The sequence below is a fragment of the Bos taurus genome, chromosome 22, assembly GCF_002263795.3.
Source record: "Bos taurus isolate L1 Dominette 01449 registration number 42190680 breed Hereford chromosome 22, ARS-UCD2.0, whole genome shotgun sequence".
Taxonomy (NCBI): domain Eukaryota; kingdom Metazoa; phylum Chordata; class Mammalia; order Artiodactyla; family Bovidae; genus Bos; species Bos taurus.
Window position 1 is genome coordinate 48,742,568 of NC_037349.1, and position 18,741 is coordinate 48,761,308.

General features: G+C 56.7%; 1 protein-coding gene across 5 annotated transcripts in view; it reads left to right on the plus strand.

The window, feature by feature from the left end:
• The window catches only part of POC1A (POC1 centriolar protein A), a 77,013-nt gene that overhangs the window by 12,983 nt on the left and 45,289 nt on the right, over positions 1-18,741 (plus strand). For all 5 annotated transcript variants that reach the window (XM_059879771.1, XM_059879770.1, XM_059879769.1 and 2 more), the window contains 3 exon segments: positions 943-1,050; positions 2,015-2,130; positions 10,106-10,239. In XM_059879771.1, coding sequence (XP_059735754.1) covers positions 943-1,050; positions 2,015-2,130; positions 10,106-10,239 — 358 coding nt within the window.

An 18,741-nucleotide genomic window follows, 5' to 3' on the forward strand; every position in this document is an offset into this window, starting at 1 on the left:
GGGATTAAGTGGCGGAGCTGAGCTTAGAAGCTGGGCCCCTGGCACTGAGGCTTGCCTCCTTATCTCTTAGATGCTCTGCTCCTCAGAGGCGGGTTTTGTTCCAGAAGCCTGATGGGGCCCCAGGCTTCTGATGAGGTTGATCTGGAAGCTGGTTTTCCTTCTGGTGTGGGGCCAGTGCTGTGGGGGTGGGGCCAGGTAATGAAAGTACTTTTCAAGGCCTAAAAGCTACAGACACAGCTATGCCTACTTCTGGTTTATTCTATTTATTTCAACAGATCTCACGTGTCAAATCTGTGTGCTTCAGGGGAAGAGGTTGAGGGTGTCTGGGGACACCAGGAAACCATGGGAGTCAGAGGTTGGGGACTGTTGAGCTGTGCTCTTCTGGGGACCCCAGGAAGTTACTTGTCCTCTAGAGCACTCGGTTCTCTGTCCTGGGAAGTCCCTGGCTGTTGTGAGAGGTCCTCACTATTGGGCTTCTGAGAGTGGGAGCAGCCCAGCCAGCAAATGAGTGTTGAACTCACACCAGGCCTTTGGTGGTAGGTCTCCAGAACCTCCATCTTTTTTAGTTGGCATCTGGTCTTGCTGACCCATTCTGAGTCACATATGGACTCAGGGCGTCTGGGGACAGGATAACGATGTCCATGGTGAGCTTTGGGCCACTTTGTTGCTACAACACCAGACTCAGCATGCATATTGCCATGTGCAGTGTCGGGGGCCTTGTGTGTGACCATACTTCTTACCTGCTCACCAGAAGGTGGGCACCCTTCTGGTCCGTCTTGCAGAGAGAAGAGCATTTGCCCAGGATCACTCAGGGTCAGAGCAGGGTGTGTGGCCCCAGCACATTCCTGTGCTGGGCAGCTCAAGAAGAGTGACTGGAAGGCGATGTGTGGCACCTGTGATGTCTGTTGATTGGTGTTGTAACTCCTGTCCCCGCCGGTTCAGGTTCTCCCCGGATGGGCGGCTCATCGTATCCGCCAGTGATGACAAAACTGTCAAACTGTGGGACAAGACCAGCCGGGAGTGTGTCCACTCATACTGTGAGCATGGCGGGTAAGTTCCTAGATCCTCTCCCCCCACCTGTAGGCCCTCGAGAACAGCACAGACTAGGGCATAAAAAGGCTGTAGGGGCCTCCGGTGGTGGCATTGGGGTCCCTCAGCCATGTCTCTGCTGCTCCCTGGCTCTGCATCTGTTTGTGTGTGTGTGTGTGAAAGGTTCTGCCTCATCCCACAAACAATAAGAGGCTTAACCTCAAGGCATGAAACTCTTGGGGCTCTCTTTTTCCTTCATTTTCTAGTTCTCAGAATTGTGACATGTGTGTCTGAAGAAGTTGAACCCAGACCCCTAAAAGGATGTTAGTATGTTCTCCTTGGTGATGACTTGATAAATGAAAGGCTAATCAGTTCTTGTAGCAGATGGTGCCTGTTCGTATTGTGTTGCATCATTGAGAGGGAGGAGCCTGTGTTTGAGCAGGGCCTCACCTGATCTGGGTCCCTGAATGAACCCCAGCTTTTGCCCCCAGTAGGCTGAGACCCCCATGTCAGGGCCCCTCCTGAGGCCACAGTACCATCCTGAGTGTCTCATATGAGTCTATCAAGGGCCCTTGGCTTGTCTCCTAGGAATAGGTGAGCAGATGATCTGGAACCTGCTGGCCCCTCTTGTCTGGGCCTCAGTTGTCAGGGTCTGCTCTGCCTCTGGCTCAGGTCGGGGCGCCGGCTCTGACTGAAAGCCTGCGAGCAGCTGGCTGACCATTGGTCTGAAGAGCAGTGTCTCTGCTCGAATTTAGAGGTTTGTGCTGGGACTTGCTTCTGGAAGTCCCCCCCAGGTCACTCCTAGCTCTTTCCTCGCCCTCTCCTTCTTGCCTTCCCTTGGCCGCCCGCTAAAGACACAGGGCAGCAGGGAGGTGTTCTGCGCCGAGGGGAGCAGCATGAGCAGATGTGTGGGCACGGGGAGGCGCTGGGCGTTCTGGGGTCTGAGTCAGGCCTCCTACAGCACTCGGTGGCCCCCTCTTTCCAGCTTTGTCACCTACGTGGACTTCCACCCCAGTGGCACGTGCATCGCTGCTGCCGGCATGGACAACACGGTGAAGGTGTGGGACGTGCGGACTCACCGGCTCTTACAGCACTATCAGTGTGAGTGTCCCCGAGGGGCTGATGCGGGACTGTGCTGTGCCAGGTGTCCAGCTCATGGCTGCGGGGCTGAACTGGGCCTGAGGACAGCCCTGGCTAGCTGTGGGGAGTCCTGGGTCTGTTGGGATCTCCAGGGGTGGGTCGTCTATGGCGTGGCTGTCTGGAAACTTGGCTAGGGGATGGAAGGGGTTGCCACCTGGCATCCACCAGCCCTCTGGTGGCCATTTGTGAAGTGGCAGAGCCTCACGCACACTGCGGGCCAAATGGGGGCTCTGGTCAGGGCACCTCGTGAGGGGCACTTCTCAGGGGCTGCACATGCCACCTGCCTCCCCCTGTAATGGACGCTCTGTGCTCTGGGGCCAAGCTGATAGCCCTGGAGGTGATGAAGGGGAGAGGTTTGTCAAAAGAGGTCTGTGTTGGTGGGACCTTGGCCACCTCTGGTTCCATGGTGTTCTCCACAAATGTGGAGCCAGGAGCTGTTTGGAGGGTCCATTTGTTAGGGGCCAGGCTGGCAAACACAGCCCTGGTGCTGTGTCTCCTAATTTAATTGTAGCCCTTGGAAGGCAGGGTGGTGGGCTGTCAATATGGGCTGCTGTCAGGCTCCAGGAGGGAGATGGGGGTGGGGTCAGACTTGTGTGAGCTCAAGATGAAATATCTGAAGCTACTAGGGTATGGAACTGGCCTCAGGGCAGGTGTGACTGGACAGAACTGTGATTCACCACAGCTGTGGGGATACGGACCCAGAAAGGGAGCTGGTGAGGTACCACAGGAGGCGTTGAGAGTTCTGTCGGAGGCTGAATGGGTAGACAGACCTGGGGGTTTGGGGCGAAACCAGGGGGAGTCAGAGCTGGAGTAGTTTGAAGAACTGTGGTTGTGAATTTGGGACTAAGTTTCAAGTTCATGGGCTTACTTACAAAATTCACACCCGAAAATGGGAAGGACAGTTCAGTTCAGTCGCTCAGTCGTGTCCGATCTTTGCAACTCCTTGAACTGCAGCACGCCAGGCCTCCCTGTCCATCACCGACTCCCAGAGTTTACCCAAACTCATGTCCATTGAGTAGGTGATGCCATCCAGCCATCTCATCCTCTGTCGTCCACTTCTCCTCCTGCCCTCAATCTTTCCCAGCAACAGGGTCTTTTCAAATGAGTCAGTTCTTCCCATCAGGTGGCCAAAGTATTGGAGTTTCAGCTTCAGCATCAGTCCTTACAATGAATACCCAGGACTGAGCTCCTTTAGGATGGACTGGTTGGATCTCCTTGCAGTCCAAGGGACTCTCAAGAGTCTTCTCCAATACCACAGTTCAAAAGCATCAATTCTTTGGCGCTCAGCTTTCTTTATAGTCCAACTCTCACATCCATACATGACCACTGGAAAAACCGTAGCCTTGACTAGATGGACCTTTGTTGACAAAGTAATGTCTCTGCTTTTTAATAGGCTGTCTAGGTTGGTCATAACTTTCCTTCCAAGGAGTAAGTGGAGAAGGACATACCTGTACAAAGTTATGGGGTGTGGGGTTCAGAGTTCTCTCCTTGCACCCCCAACAAGCTGTTCCGAGTCTTAGATGTTTGAGGCTGGCATTTTCTTGGGGTGACTAAAGGAACAGACCTTCCAAGAAGGGAGAATGGGTCCTGGTCTTGAAAAGCACATGATGGAGATAGCTGAGTGAGTTTGGGCAGGTTACTTGACTCCTGTGTACCCCTGGGACGATGATGAGACGTGTTTCATAGGTGGTGTTTGTGTAATGAGTTGATCCATGACAGGAGCTTAGAGAGTGCCTCTCTATGTTGCGTTGGTGCAGTGTTGGTGACAGTGATGGTGATGCTGCTGCTGCTGAGTCTGTCCTGGAGTCCTGAGGTCTGGTTTCCTTGCAAGGCTGGCCTGGCTGGCCCAGGCCTGCAGTACTGCACACCACCACCAGGTGGCAGGGGCCAGCCACAAGAATGATTCTTGCTTCAACAGGAAACCCTGGAGTTTGTCACTGATGGCTGTTTCAGACAGGGCTTCTAGATCAGAGCCCCAGCGGGGTCTGCCCTCTCCTTGGAGACCATGCCTCTCCTCTCCTTCAGCCTTAGAGGCCTTTCTCCTGCTTTGGGCCAGGCCCAAGTTGCAAACTGGGTATACCAGCACACTGATGGGGGCAGGTAGGAGGAGCAGAGTGGTGCTGGGTGGGAATGCTGTCTCTGAGTGTGAGGTCAGGGGGCCTTGGACAGGGAGAGATGGGCAGGGAGGTGATGAGGCAGAGGAGTGCCTGGACTCTGCTTCCTGTCTGTGCAGAGGTGGTGGTAACCTGCCTGATGGGATTTGTGAGGATCTGATGGGAGAATCCAAATGAGGATTACAGTCTAGTACTGGATATGTGGTTTTACCACATAAATCTTCATACTGATGGGGAAAATCCCCAGGTGACCCTGGGAGAGTCCAGGCACACCTCTGATGGGTCGGGTGCCTGGTGTGGACGAGGTATAGCAACAGGTACCCGCAGGGGAGGGCCTGGAATGCCATGCTGTAGCCCATGTCCTGGCTGGACGTGCTGGGATGGGGTGAAGAGGTGACAGGCATCTGAGAGGATAGCGTGCTGAGAGCCTGCTTGAGTAGGAAGCCATGTGCCTGGTGGGCGGGCTGTCCATGCCCGATGTTGGGTGAAGGCTAGACATGAGAGTGAGGCAGGGCTCAGGCCCAGAGGATAGGTTCTGGAGACTGGATCTAGGCAAAGCTGATGCTGTGGAGTGGAGGGGCCAGCTGAGCCCGGATCTGGGGTGTGAGAAGGGCTGAGGACACGTCCTGCATCCCTGAGCTTGGAAGAAAAAGATCCACAAGGCATCCAGAGGGACGGCTGGGAGCCTGGTCTCCTCGAAGTGGAGGGCTGAGGAGAGCGGAGCCGGGGGAGTGGAGGAAAGTGGGGTATCCTGAAGAGGGTGGTCAGGGTGTGGTGACCCACAACAGTGGAGAAGAGTGGAGGGTGCTGGGGAGAGGTGCCTCGGGTTCTTGAGGGAGCAGGCTTGGCAGCGGGTGGGAGTGGGAGGTCCATGATTGGCAGGGCTGGGGGGCGGTGGGTGGACTCAGGTGGCATCAGAGGTTGAGTGCTGAGGGGACCTGAGGTGCATGAGGCTGACGGGCTCCGCAGAGGAATTTCAGTCTGTTAGTACAGCTATCCTTTCCTCTCATGACAGCCACTCAGCAAGCCTGAAGCATTCGATTCCTAAGCACCACCCCCGCTTAGGGACCAGAGACTTCGGGGGCCTGGAGCACCCCACAAACAGCTGGATTCCCTCTGGGCTCAGCCTCCAGGGCTCAAGGAAACCTCGCAGGCCTGAGCTCACTGGTAGGGGGTCCACCCCTCACCCTCTTTACTGGTAGGGACCTGGTCAGGTCTGCTCAGGTCCAGCCGCTCCCCTAGGGAGTGCTGTGGCAGCACCTTCGACCTGAGAGATGTTTCTAGCTCCTGAGTAGCAATTGTCTCCCCACCACAAGAGGCAGGGGGATCCCTGGGAGGCTGAATCCCCAAGAAGGGCTCCCAGTCCCTTGGCAGCAGGCCCCGAAGTTGTTTTCTGACCCCTTAAGACACCCAGGGAAAGTTTTTAAGGCCAGTGGCGTCCAGTGTCTCCCCTGATTGGGGTTTGAGTGCATAAGGCTGTTGTGCTTTTCTGAGAAATTGGTTCGTGATACTGCAGTGTGTGGCCAGCGAGTCCAGGCCGCCTGTGGCCACCCACCAAAATCCTGCTCTGTGGAGGGTACTTCCCGTCCCCTGTTGGCGTGTTAGAATCACTTTGGGCAACAGCAGATGGCTGGCACCCTTTGTCTCAGGCGAGGAGTGTCTTGCTCTGGCCTGTCACTGCAGGGAGCAGTTCTGATTTCCCAATTCAGCAAGGAGTTGGTGGGGCGCTGGAGCCCCGAGAGTGCCAGTCCCCACGGAGATGGCTTAGGTGCCATATGCTCGGAGCCCACACTAAGACTGTTCAGACATCTGAGCAGCCTTGTCCCAGATCCCTTCATGTGCCTTGTGCTTTCCAGGCACGTGTGTGTTCGATATCCAGGGACAGGCCTGGGTGGTCAGCAGGGCAGGGCTGCTCCCCATTTCACAGATGGGATGTTTGAGGCTTGCCTGGGTCATGCAGCGAAGAAGCTGCGGGTTCCTCACACTGTGTTGATTCCAGTCATTTATTTGCCCAAGGCCTCTGAGAGGACATGGCTCTCTCCAGAAGTTCCAGTTAGAGCTCAGAGTCCCAGCTTCTCTGTACATTGGTCCTTAGCAACCCCCTGGATGCCCCGCCCTACCCCAGACATGGTCAAGGAAGGTTTTAAAGCTGCTGTGTAGCCAGCAGGGCAGGTCTGCACCCTTTTTGGGTTTTGGAGACTGAAAGGGTTGCTCATGAGGCCAGGTACTGTCCCACCTGATCTGGCCAACACGCTGCCTCTCCCCCGCCTTCCCTGAGCCAGCGTTCACACAGCGTTCCTGCAGAGCAGTGTTTGGAGCGTCCTTTGCTGCTGTCAGAGCACCTTCATCGTGTGAGCCCACAGCTCTTGTAAGCCCACAGCCTCTGTGTCACCTGTGATGCCAGTTGTGTTGTGAGAGCCACCCTGGGTGGTTGGTGCCAAGCTCCTTGTGGTGGGGTGGGGAATGTGGTGCGGCTCGGCACTGGTGTGGCCTGTCCTGGAAGGGACCTGCTGCTTGGGCACCTGGGTCCCTTGGCCAGTTTGGAGCCCATTGGGCAGGGGGGCAGGTTTGCTGAGGATTCAGCAGGAAGAGCTGTGCAGGCAGGTTGGGAATACCCAGATGTCTCCTTAAGCCGTAGCTGTGACCTGTTCCACTACTGGGGGCAGGGTCTGCAGTGACCTCAGGCCCCCTCCCTGGCACCCTGGTGACTTGTAGGACCTCGAGCTGGTACATCTCTGACCCTGAGTTGGCATCCCTTCTCTGGGGTAGCGGTGGGGGTGGGGTGTAGCACACAGCTGTGCCCGGTTGGCAGCCTCCCATCAGCCGTCACTCATGTCTGCCATGGAGCCAGGCAGAGGGCCTGCAGCTTCAGGCTTGGTGAAAAGTGGATTGTTTGTGGGCCATCACTGCTCAGGGTTTTGTGACAGGAGGCTCACCCCTTCGTGGGGCAGCTGGGCCTCCATCGTCCAGGGGGACTGTCATTCAGGGCTAATTCTTATGAGGCCTCCCTGGCACAGTCCCACCCTCTGCAGAGCTGGAGAAGCTGCCCCAGGCTGACAGGGCTAGGGGATGAGGCAGCTGAGCGAGTGGGGAAAGGCAGTTGGTTGTGGGGTCTGGCACATCTCCAAAAGCCTGGCTTGCCGGGCTGAGCCCTCTTCTGGAGTCAACGGTTCCAGGTATTTCTACCCCAGCCAAGAGGCCTTTGCTACTCCTGTCATTTATCGTGGAGCCGGGCTTTGGGCACCCTTCCTCAGGGAGGAGGGGTAGTTCCCTCCCTTGGGTGGGCTTGACCAGGTAGGAGGCCCTGGCGTGGTAGCCACGCCCTGCCCCTGGCTGGTGCTGGACAAGCCCTGTGCTCCCTGAGCTTGCTTCCCTGCTCGATCCTGCTGCTGGCTCTCCCAACTTTGTCTCAGGTTGGGGCGGGGGTGGCACTCATGCCAGCGCAGGCTGCCAGGGGCTGCAGAAACAAGAATAGTGTGCCCTTCTCCAGGCTCAGGGAGGCAGAAGTGCCAGGAGCAGCATTTTGAGGAGGCCCAAGAGGAGATGGGGGAGTGGTGAGGTTGGGGGGGGTGGCGCGGTGCGCAGCTGACTCTCCACGCTGTCTGCTGTGGGGCTGAGGGCGCAGGGGATCTTGCTGTGTTTGCCTCCCTCAACCCCCACCCCCCCAACCCCCCCACCCCCAACTTCACCACGAGTGTGAAGCTGCCTTCTGGCGGGCACGGCCCCTCAGGAGCAGGCTCGCAGCCTAGAGACACACAGCCTGAAGAGCCTGCAGGACCCTGTCTCCTGCTCCCCAGACTTGACACTCAGGGTGAAGGAAGGATTTACTTTTTAAACATCCACTCAATTGTGTTATCATAGTAACTATAGTCTAATGCTGAAAAAATATATTCTGGAAGTATGTAGATGAATTAGAGGCCCCCCTATTCCTGTGCTCCTCAGAGAGAATCCTGCTTTGTGTCAGGAGCTTCAGTCCACGCTGCTTCTGGGTCTGCACACGTGGGTGCTCCCCCCACACGTGGGGAGTCTTGGTCACACTCTGCGCTATTTATGTTCTTTCTGTTGCTGTGTGCGGCTGGTGCCTGTTCAGTTCAGCTGGGGTTGCTGTGACTTTTTTTCTCTGCTCTCTATGCCCCTGTTTTTGGTAAGCACTGAGGGTGCTGCCCCCTTTCCCTTGGCCCTGGTATAGGAGTGTGTTGGGCTGTGGGGGCTCTGGGCTGTGGCTCCAGGAGCTGACTCTGGGGATCCCGGCAGCCCCACTCCAGGCCATCTCTTGGAGTTCCTGGTGCCGAGAGTGTTCAGACCTGAATATCGTGTTACGTAAAGTCCTGGCTGTCTCCCCTAAGTGTGCCAGGACCGTGAATCCACAGTCCCCGGCGTCTGCATGTTGGCCAGACTGGAGTTTGAGGGGCTCCGTGCACCTCTGTCGGCTCTGTGGAGACTAGTTCGTGGTGGGGGTGTTTATTGGCCCAGCAGTGGCTCCTGCACGCTCACGTGCCAGGATGAGGGGTTGGCTTTAGAATTTGCCTTTATATTTATGGCTGTTCTGACTTGGTGGGTTCATGGTTACTGTAGTCCCACTGATTGCCACCCTACCCCACCACCCGCCCTCTGGCCAGTAGTAGTGGGTATGAAGGTACCAGGTCTTCCTCAGCAGCTGCTCTAAGAAGCTGTGATGTGGCTGGCTGGTCCTCGAACTGCCCATCCCTGTGTGTCCTGTCTGGGTCCCACTCACCAACTGCTTTTTGAGACCCGTTCAGTGTCAGGCCTTGAACCGGGAGCCAGGGACCCAACACAGCCCTTGCCTAGTGGAGCACGTGGTCTCTAGGGGACCCAGTGGGGAATGAATTAACTGCACATAAATGCAAAACCCTTGCTTTGAAGAGGCTCATGGTGCTTCAGGAGGCCAAAACAAGACCCTGATGGTGAGGTCAGGGGAGGCTTCCCTGGGGCGTTAACTGAACATTGAGCTGCAGGGTCAGGGAAAGAGGCCAGTCAGGGTCTTCCCGGCCCAAGGGGAACAAGGGGTAGGAAGGTCCCCCAGCTAGGGAACCTACAGGGCTAGGGGTCAGATCTTGGAGAGTGAGGGACACCAGCGTGGATGGTGGGGCTTGGGCTAGAGCACTGGGGAAGAGTCATGGAGGGGCTTGAGCTGTTAAGGGGGTTGAGTGGCAGGACCTGGAGTAGCGTCGGATGCCTGGGGTGGTGGAGAGGGGCATCAGGGCTCACTCTGCACAGACGCCTCCCAGGCATCAGCTGGTAGTATCCCCACAGCACGCTAAGGTGGGTGCTGTGCCGCAGAAGGAGAGACAAGCTCAGTGTGTCAGGGTGGGCCAGTCGGGAGCCTGGGATCAGAACCCCAGCCTGACTGGCTCCCGAGAGCTTGTTTGCACTCTCTTCTCACCCATCCCGCTCACATTCTTTCCCCCAGGGCAGGGGCGTCGTAGTGGCATTTCAGGGGTTTTCTTTTCCATTTGGTTTCCCTGAGGTGGCAGCATGTGAGGCAGAGTGAGGGTTATGTTCAGGCACTCTGTTCGTCTCTAGCTTGACAGCTTGGTGAGGAGGGAGAGGCGGAGGGATGGCTCGATCCCCTGGCCTTGCCCCACGTGCTCCCACCTGCCCTGCGTCTCCCGCGGCCTGCCCTCTGGGTGGGTCTCCTCCTGCCCTTTGCTCGTGCTGCCCTCCTGGAAAGTCCTTGGGAGGCTCCTCACAGCAGCTCGGGGTGCTGGCTGCCCTGGCCTAGCCCCGTGCAAGCCTTGGTCCTGCTGTCTTCTGGCTTCACAGGCCTCCTGGCCTGCGCCTGACTGCTGTCCTTCCCCCAGTGCACAGCGCGGCAGTGAACGCCCTCTCCTTCCACCCGTCGGGGAACTACCTGGTCACAGCCTCCAGCGACTCAACCCTGAAGATCCTGGACCTCATGGAGGGCCGGCTGCTCTACACACTCCATGGCCATCAGGTGAGGGCGTCAGCCTGGGCGGGGTGGCGTGGCGTGGGGTGAAGGTGCCGCCTCAAAGTGACCCTTCCCTTGGCGCCTGATGGGGGGGCAGTGTTTTGCATCCCCCCACAGCCTGGGCAGTGGGGTGAGCTGCAGAAACAGGTTTCCTACCCACAAGAGCTGTGACCTCTGCAGAAGCGCTGGGCCTGGGGCAGCAGCTGAGGAGGGAGCACAGGGGTTCAGTCAGATGTGGGTGGGGAGAGAGGCTCCTGGACATGGTCGGCAGGGTTTCTCTAGGGGCTGAATGGAGTCTGTCCCAAGTGACCTCCAGCCTCCATTGGTGGTGTGGTTGAGAAGAGCCCTGGGACCCATTCCGTGAACAGCCATGAAGCCTCCTGGAGCCCTTTGGAGGCAAAAACAACAGGTGCCTCGCGGAGGTGGGCATGAAGGAGGGAAATCTTCCCACACATTTGCTGAGGAATTCCCGGAGTTGAATCTAGGAGAGGGGCCTTCTCTCTGAGCCGCTTTTAGCAACACATCCGTGCTTTGGCTCCGTGTGGGGCAGTGACTGAGCACTGGCCCTGGTGGGCGGGCTGTGGGAGGCGGGCTGCCTAAGGCTCTGCCCTGCAGCACCCTGGGTGCGGCTGAGTGTCTCCTGCTGAGCAGAGTGGTCAGCAGAGTGTTTCCTGCTGGGACAGAGACCAGAGCATTTCCGTTTGTCCACTTCTCTATTTGTGAGCAGGCGCAGGCAGGATGGAGAGTGGGGTCGCTCTCGAGGGCTGAGGGAGGCTCTGGGGTGCTTATGCCTCTTGAGCCAGCAGCTGGGTTGAGCTGTCTACCTGAGGGCCCTCTGGATCCCATTGCCACCTGAATTGGGGTGTATAGGGCCTTGGCTGGGTCTTGTGGGGGCATAGGCCTTTTCTTTTGCTTCCCTGGGACGTGGAGGCCACTTGCCGTCAGCTGTGGTGACCCCTTGTCTGTCAGAGACATGTCTGGTGTGCAGGAGTGTGGACCTGTTCCCCTAATATTGACACATCTAGGTGTCATGTGTGGCCACTGGGCTGAGGTGACTGCTGCTCTTGTTGTCAGCCTGTGGGCGAATCACTTGGTTATCCCTGTGGCAATTTGATTACTTAGATTCATGCGTAACGAGTTTTGGCTCTTATAACAGGAGGGCATTTGAAAACCACGTGAAGGCTGCTGCCTCTTGTGTTCCGATGATGAAGGAAAAGCCATGCACGGAAATACCGTGCAGACAGGTGCACACCAGGTGATCACCCCGTTCTTTGCTTTTTCTTGTGAGTGCTCTTTAGACCGCTGACTCGCCTCTGAGCCTGAGAAGCCTTGAATGCAGCATCTACAGGGGCATTCCTTAGCTCAGGCCCAGCGTCAGAGCATAGAAGCCTGTGGATGTTGTTCTCCCAGAGAAGCAAGACAGGGGCCATGATAAATCACGTGGTTGCCTGTCTGCTGTTGAACCTGGAATGTGGGAGCTAGGCTGAGGACAGCTGATAGTTTTGGGGTGTGGAGAATGGGAAATGGCTCCAGGAATCAGGTCTTCCTCAGGGCACCAAGCTTGCAGTGCCCAGAGGAAAGGGGAAGAAAGAGAAGCAAGCTCACCCCTATTCATCTTGCTGTCTGCTTGTCCATTTGTCATCCGCTCCCTGGCTTGCTGGGCTGGGCATCATGGGTATGAAATGGATGCGGTGGTCCCATCCCCTGGGGCTCATGCCTGGCAAGCAGGGGACTCACTGTGGCCATCAGCAGAGTTGAGGTGGCATGAGATGCATTAGGGAACAAGGAGAGGCAGGTTGAGTCTTGGGTGGTACTTGGAGGGTTAGGTGACACAGGGTGGGCTTCTCCCCCAAAGTGCTGCTCAGATGATCAAAGTGGGACTTTGAAGTGTGAGGCTCACGTATGGGACACTCACATTTGTCTCTGTTCTGACCCTTGAAAATCCCTGTCAAATACAGACACTTAGCATTGGTGTGCTGCGGGCCTTAGGGGCCTGGGTTTGGGGTGATTCACAGTCAGCTAAGGGTGCCTTCCTTAGAAAGGATAGTGCGGTTGAGCAGCCTTGATTGAGGCAGTTGATAAAAACAGTCCACCAACCAACCTGAATACCTAGAGCAGGTGGACATCTGGGCTGGGAGCAAGAGTGGCTTTTCTCTCCCGGAGGGGACAGATCTGTGGAGGTTGGACCTGTGTTGTCACTGGGAGCCAGTGTGCTCCGTAAACGTCCCTGACCTGTGAGGGTTTGTGCGTGCTGTCCGTCCAGAGTGGTTCCACCCTGGAGCAGTCTGGGACACCTGTGTTGCCCCTTTGGAGAGTGTATCGCCCTGGCCCAGCCCCGGGAGAGGGCCTGTACCGTGGCTGAGGAGTGCAGCTCTGCCTGCATGCTCTGTGCAGCGTCTGGTCTTAGGCTCCCCCCCTCATGAAGTGTCCCTGGCCCTGTCCTTCCAGTAAGATGCGCAGCTGAGCTCCTTGGTGACTTGAGCTTCCACATTCTGTTCCGGGAGGTGACTGAGGGCCTCACCCAGCACAGCTGTCACTGGCCACTTCCTAAAGCCTGTGGCTGAGCAGCCCCGTGGCTCCCTAGTGGCCCCAGATGCCCAGGGATTCTGTCCCATGGAGTAGTTGGCAGATTTGAAAGCACCTTTGAGTCCTGGTGGGGGAACCGAAGCCCAGAATATGGTCTAGGCAGCTTAGGGTTGTCGAACGGGGACAATTAACCATATCTACAGTTTCCAACACACCGGCTGAGCCCATGTGTATGACTGTTACAAGTTGAGTTGTAATCTCACTCTTGTTCTTAGTAATAGATCACTGGTCTGTGTAGGAGGCCAGCAGGCCTCATGGCTTCTTGTCCAGCCTGCCTGTTGGATGACAGCGTTCTGGTCAGTGGGAGAGGGATCCCCTTGAAGCTTTGGTTTGGACTTGAGGGCTTCCTTGTGATCGCCTTCAGGCAGAGCCCTGAGGGAGCTTTAGAGGGAGGGCTGTTGAGTTATTCTGCTCCATGGAGCAACAACCCCCTTGGGCTTCCAGTTCCACACCTGTGAGAAGGTACAGTGCAGGCCGGGGGTCAGAGGCCAGCTGAGAGGAGTCAGCCGCAGGGGACTGGTGCTGGGGTGAACTAGACCCTGACCAAGAGAAGGGGCTCTGTGTGTGCCAAGGAAGTGTCTCTGTGTCCTGTGAGAGGGCTGGCCTGAACCACCTCTAATGCGGGAAGAGCGAGGAAGGGTCAGAGTGGAGAAGGAAGAGTCGAGGAGGCAGAGCTGTTGGGCAGAAGCTCTCTTGCCCTGGGTTGAGGCCAGAAATCTGCTGTCTCCTGAAGGCACAGGAGCACCAGGACGGCCACATGCGAAGTGCAAAGCTAAGATCGGGATCACCTGAGGTGGTCTGGGTCTCTTGGGTGGGCCCGCATGCAGCACCAAGGGCAGCTGGTGCCCCAGGGGTCTGACCCTGCTGGCAGTTTGGTGGTTCTCTGGTGTGTGACTGGCCACACTTCCATTGGCTCCTGAGGGGCCGGCTGACTTGTGGGTTTGCGGGCGGACACGAGTTACTAGTTTGTTGTGAGCCTAAAGGATTCTGGGGCTTTCTCCCTGCAGTCCCAGCTTTGGGATTCTGAGCCATAAAGGGCCATTCAGGGGGTGCGACTGGTGACTGAGCGAGGCTCCTGCCTCATGGAAGCTGGCATTACACATGCTGTACCCCTGAAATGACTCCTTGGCTGCTACTGAGGCTCGTGTGGCTCTTGAGAGACTTCTTTGGGGTAAGTATCTGCAAGTGATTTGGGCAACAGGCCAGAGAGCTGGGCAGGCCCATTGCTGGCTCCAGCCCGAGTGGGCCCTGGCCTTTCAATAACCCTGCTGCTGTTGCTGCTTGAGGGCGTTAGGTCTGCAAACTCCAGCTGAGCAGACAGTGCCCTTTGCCAGGGCAGGGGTGTGGGATGGGCCGAGGAGCCTTTTGGGGCTGAGAGGTGGGGTAGCCCTCTGCCTCCACGTGAGCCTGCCATTGAGGTGGAGAGTGGACAGAGTGGAGAGGCTCTGCCAACCTGGGGATGGGGCACTGTCCTCCTTCCTCCGCCTTCTCCCCTGGGGATACTGGGACGATTTCTCTCTCAGTGATCTGGTGGAAAGGAGCCCTCATGGTCACCTTTGCCAGCTGCTTTGATTGAGGCCAAATGTCTGATATATTTTATTGGGGAAAGTTCACAGTCTTGTCTGATGCCCAGCTTTCTAAGGAATCACCCCAGTATTTCCAGGACTGAACGAACCACTTATACCCACCTGTTTCTGGTTTAGAAAAGACGCTGGGCACTCTCTCATCTTGTTCAGCCAGAAAAGCATGAGTTTTGGGGGTCCACAAAAGGGAGGAAAGGGCCTGGGTGTTGGGATCAAACCATTCTGGCACCATCTCTTACCCTTTGACAGTGGTCAAGACCTTGCCTTTGCCAGCCTTTCCTCCTCTGTATGAATGACGCCTGTACCTGTCATAATGGGAGAGGATGTCTGTGTTGCTCAGCGCCAGACACAGTAGGTCCTCACAGGGCTCAGTCCCTTCTCTGTGCAACTCTTGGAAAATGACCCCATGCTGTTCTAGGTGAGAGCTCTTTTTTCTAAAATATTTATTTATTTCTTTTCCTGTGCTGGGTCTTAGTTGTGACACTTGGGATCTTTAGTTGTGGCGTGTGGGATCTAGTTCGCTGACCAGGAGTCAAATCCAGGCCCCCTGTATTGGGAGCTCAAGTCTTAGCCACTGGACCACCAGGGAAGTCCCTAGGTGAGAGCTCTTTAACAGGCAGTTCATAGTTTCTGTTATGGGCATGGTCCTGGCACCATGGGCGGACAGTGTTTGTTAGGAAACTGAGTTCATGGTAGGGGGCTTTGATGACAACCCCTGTGATGGGTGGGTCAGGGCCATGGCCATCAGCCCTTTCCCATCTGGGATGGGGTGTGTCCATTTCCCCTCCTCCCATTCACCCCCAGAATCTCTGTAGGGTTTGTCTGGCTTCTTATTTTGCTTAGCATTGTTCTCATCCGCTCCATAACGTCCTCTCACTCTGACTTGACTTTTGTCCACAGCTCCTAAAATCCATTCCCCAGAGGGTGGGATGCAGTGATTCCCTGACCCAAAGTCCTTGTCCCGCAGCTGCCCTGAGTGGTTTGGCCTACTGCTGTTTGGTCTCCAGGCCTACTTGCATGGCCCTTCTTTAATTGGGTCTCTTCCAGGGCCTGACCCCTGGAGGACAGCCTGGTATCTGATGGCACCAGGCTGTCTGTGGCGGACAGTGCCCTCTCTGAGGCTCTGGAAAGTCTTGCCCTTGGGGATCCACCTAGACTGGGGCACTTAGGCACGAGGGACGGGAGTCCCTGCTTCTTGCTGGAGCCAGTATAGACTTGGGGTTGTCACTGCACGGCAGCCTCCTCATCCCACCGCACCCCTCACTTTGCAGTGGAGAGGGCTTTCCCACCAACTGCCCCGAGCAAGGCCTCCCCCTTGCCCCCCCGCAGAGTTCTGTGTGGCACACGTGGGACAGTGTGCTAGAAATACAGATTTATTTTTCTGTATTTTCCGAAACATAATCTCGAGCCATGCTCATTTGGTTTTCGTCCCCAGAGCTATTTGGGAGAGGATGGTAGGTGGGGCGTGGGTGGGGAGTTAAATCTGGTGCTTGTGGCTGTGCAGTTGGAGTTCGTGTCTCTGTGGAGTGATGAAACCACACAGGGAGCAGCAGGCCCGTGGTTCCCCACACCACAACTGGCCCTCGGTGGGGCGAGCACCCATCACCCAAGGCCTAGAACCCCAAACTGGGACAACGTCTGTCTGTGCCAGGGGCTGAGTTCAGTTGCTGAGAAATCACAGGCTCTGAGAATGGGTCAGCTGATGCTCCTGGCAGCTTGTGCCTTGCTGGGGCCTGGGCTGGAGCTGAGGAAGTGGCATTAAGGGGGGCTCACCTCCCAGGAGGAGCCACAGCAGCAGGACAGAGTGCCTGTGCATGTGGGCCACCCCCCGGCTGCCCCAGGTGGAAGGAAATTCTCAGAACAGGCCCCTCCTGCCTCGTTTCTTTGCACCCTGCAGCTTTCTTATGTAGTCGGTTAATTTGGGGGACTCGCTTTGCTGCTTGAGAGGCTTAGCTCTGGCTTCGATGGCTGGGCACCTCCTGCAAGAGGTGAGGGAACGTAAGAGGGAGGAGAATAGTTCATGTGCTCCAGCTGAAGTTACCAGGAGCTCAGCCTGATCTTCTGTCCCCTGCTGGCAGCCCAGGTTAAGGGCTGGGAACAGGTGTCCTTGGCTGAGGTCAGGAGCAGCCTAGGAGCTAGGGGGCTGTTCCTTGTCCTTGGGGCTCCCTAAAGGGACATCCACCAGGCCACAGCAGGTTGAGTGAGCCAGTATAGAGCCTCCCTTTCGGAGTTTTGTGGAAGACACAGTCTGATGGGGTGGGTTACGGTGCCTCTGTCTGAGCACCGGGGTTAGAGTTAAGCACCCACGCCAGAGGCCTCCTTGATCTCTGTGTGTGTGTTTCATGGCCATGCTTCTATCTCTGATGTGGGGCATGTGGTGTGACATTCCGTTGTGTTTGCTGGAAGCCAGTGAAAAACATCAAAACCCCTTGGTAGTGGTGATGGGGGTGCCTGGCTGGCCTTCCACTGTAACTGTTGTGGACACAATAGCCAGGGTTCAGGTGTGCAGGGCCTCAGGCTGGAAGGTGAGGAGAGCGGAGAGATCTGGACAAGCTGCAGGGGCTGCGGGGTGAGGGTCATCAGAGCTGTGGGATCTAAACGCTATGGTATCCTTTGTTTTGCCTCCCCACCCCTGCCGTTGATGCTTTGCTGTATGAGTGTGAAGGAAGTAGCCAGTGTGGGTCCCTCGGATCTAGAGGTTGTTCAGGCAGAGGCAGCGTGTAGTGAAATGGCTGGGTATGAGTCCAGCTCGAGGGCCACCTGAGGCTGGGTCAGTGGGGAAAGGGAGGTGGGGGCCTGGCTGCGTCCAGTGCTCCCGGTGATCGTCTCAGAAAAGGCTCCAGCTGGCCAGATCCGGGGAGGGAGCGGGGAAGGAGCTGGTTGAGCCTATGCAGCATCCCTGCCAGTGGACCTGGCCCCCAGATGGGCACCCCCAGTGACTGGGAGACAGGTTGGATCCACACTGCTGGGGCCCCAGCGAGAGCTGCTGCTCAGAATACTGCTCAGGAAGCACTGGAGAGGCCCTGGGCCTTGCCTTGGCGAAGAAACAGCCTGGCAACATGCCTCCCCTGAGCCGGTGGATGAGTGTTTCAGGAGTGACTAATTGACTGAAAGGAGCCAGTTACCGTTAAGGCAGGGCAGTCTCAGAGAACACACGTCATACCGGGCCCTGCCGGGGCTAGGAGAGACTCCCCAGCCCCCAGGGTTTGGAAACCAGAGTGTGCTCCTCAGTAACTGCTGGGCTTCAGCGAGTCCCAGTGAAACGGGACACTGGGATGAAGGACAGGAAAATACCACGGAGTGGAAGCTTTGGGGATCTGAGATCTAAGGTGATGCGTGCTCAGTGGCAGGCAGAGGCAGATTTGTAGCCTTAAATGAATTTACTGCAAACCAAGAAAGATTTGGGTAGTCTGGGTCTCCAAAGACCTCCCGAGGCTTGGCATGAGGATCATCAGCAGTGGAGAGCTTGCATCTGCGCTGCAGTCCATGATGACTTTGGCCCACAGCAGAGCCCAGGGACAGCCGTTCTTCGGGCTGTGCTTCAAGTGCCCCGGACTGTTTTGTGCACCCTGGGTGGAAGGGTAGGAGCCTTTGTGGAAGGAACACCGAGGGGCCTGGCATAGGAGCCGTGCCGTCCTCTTGGTAAATGGGCACCGGTGGGGCGGACTGTGGGCCTCCACTCTGGGGGAGTCCTCAGAGCACCCTTGTCGCTTGCACCCTCCCTGGCATTTCCTGGGACCTGGACCCTGGGGATAGCTCTAGTTCTTGCCTGGAGGACTTCCAGCACCTGCTCTCTGGTCCTGATGCCCCTGCCAGACTGGGCTGCTGGCCACATTCTTCAGTGGTCCTGCTGCTGCTTGGCCTCCAGCATCTTGTCCCCAGCCTGGCATCTGGTGTTGAGTGACAACAGGAAGGGAGATTGACCCACGAGTATTTGTTTGGTTCCTTAGTTGCTGTGACTTCTTGGAAACCCGCCCTTCCTCAGTGAGCTCTGGGCAGGCAGAGAGCCCGGCTTTTTGATACACTGTGTACTATTTTCCTTCCCTTTTCTCTTTCCTTTTTGTTTTTCCTCAGAATGAAAACAGTTTTGTCGTTTTATCTTTGTATTCATGTAGTGTAGCTATATACTCACTAAGATATCGAAAGTATGGGACAGTAAGGAGTCTAAGACTCAAGTAAACTTGTCACCTGAAATTGCCCCCCCTTAAGTCCTGTCAGCCTGTGGTGACTGTCCCCCTGGAAGGCTATCTGGCGCTACACGACCTGCTCCCACCCTGCGCCCAGACCTTGTGCCTGCAGCCGTGGTGCTCCGCTCCTGCTGGTGTTTTCTCAGCCACGC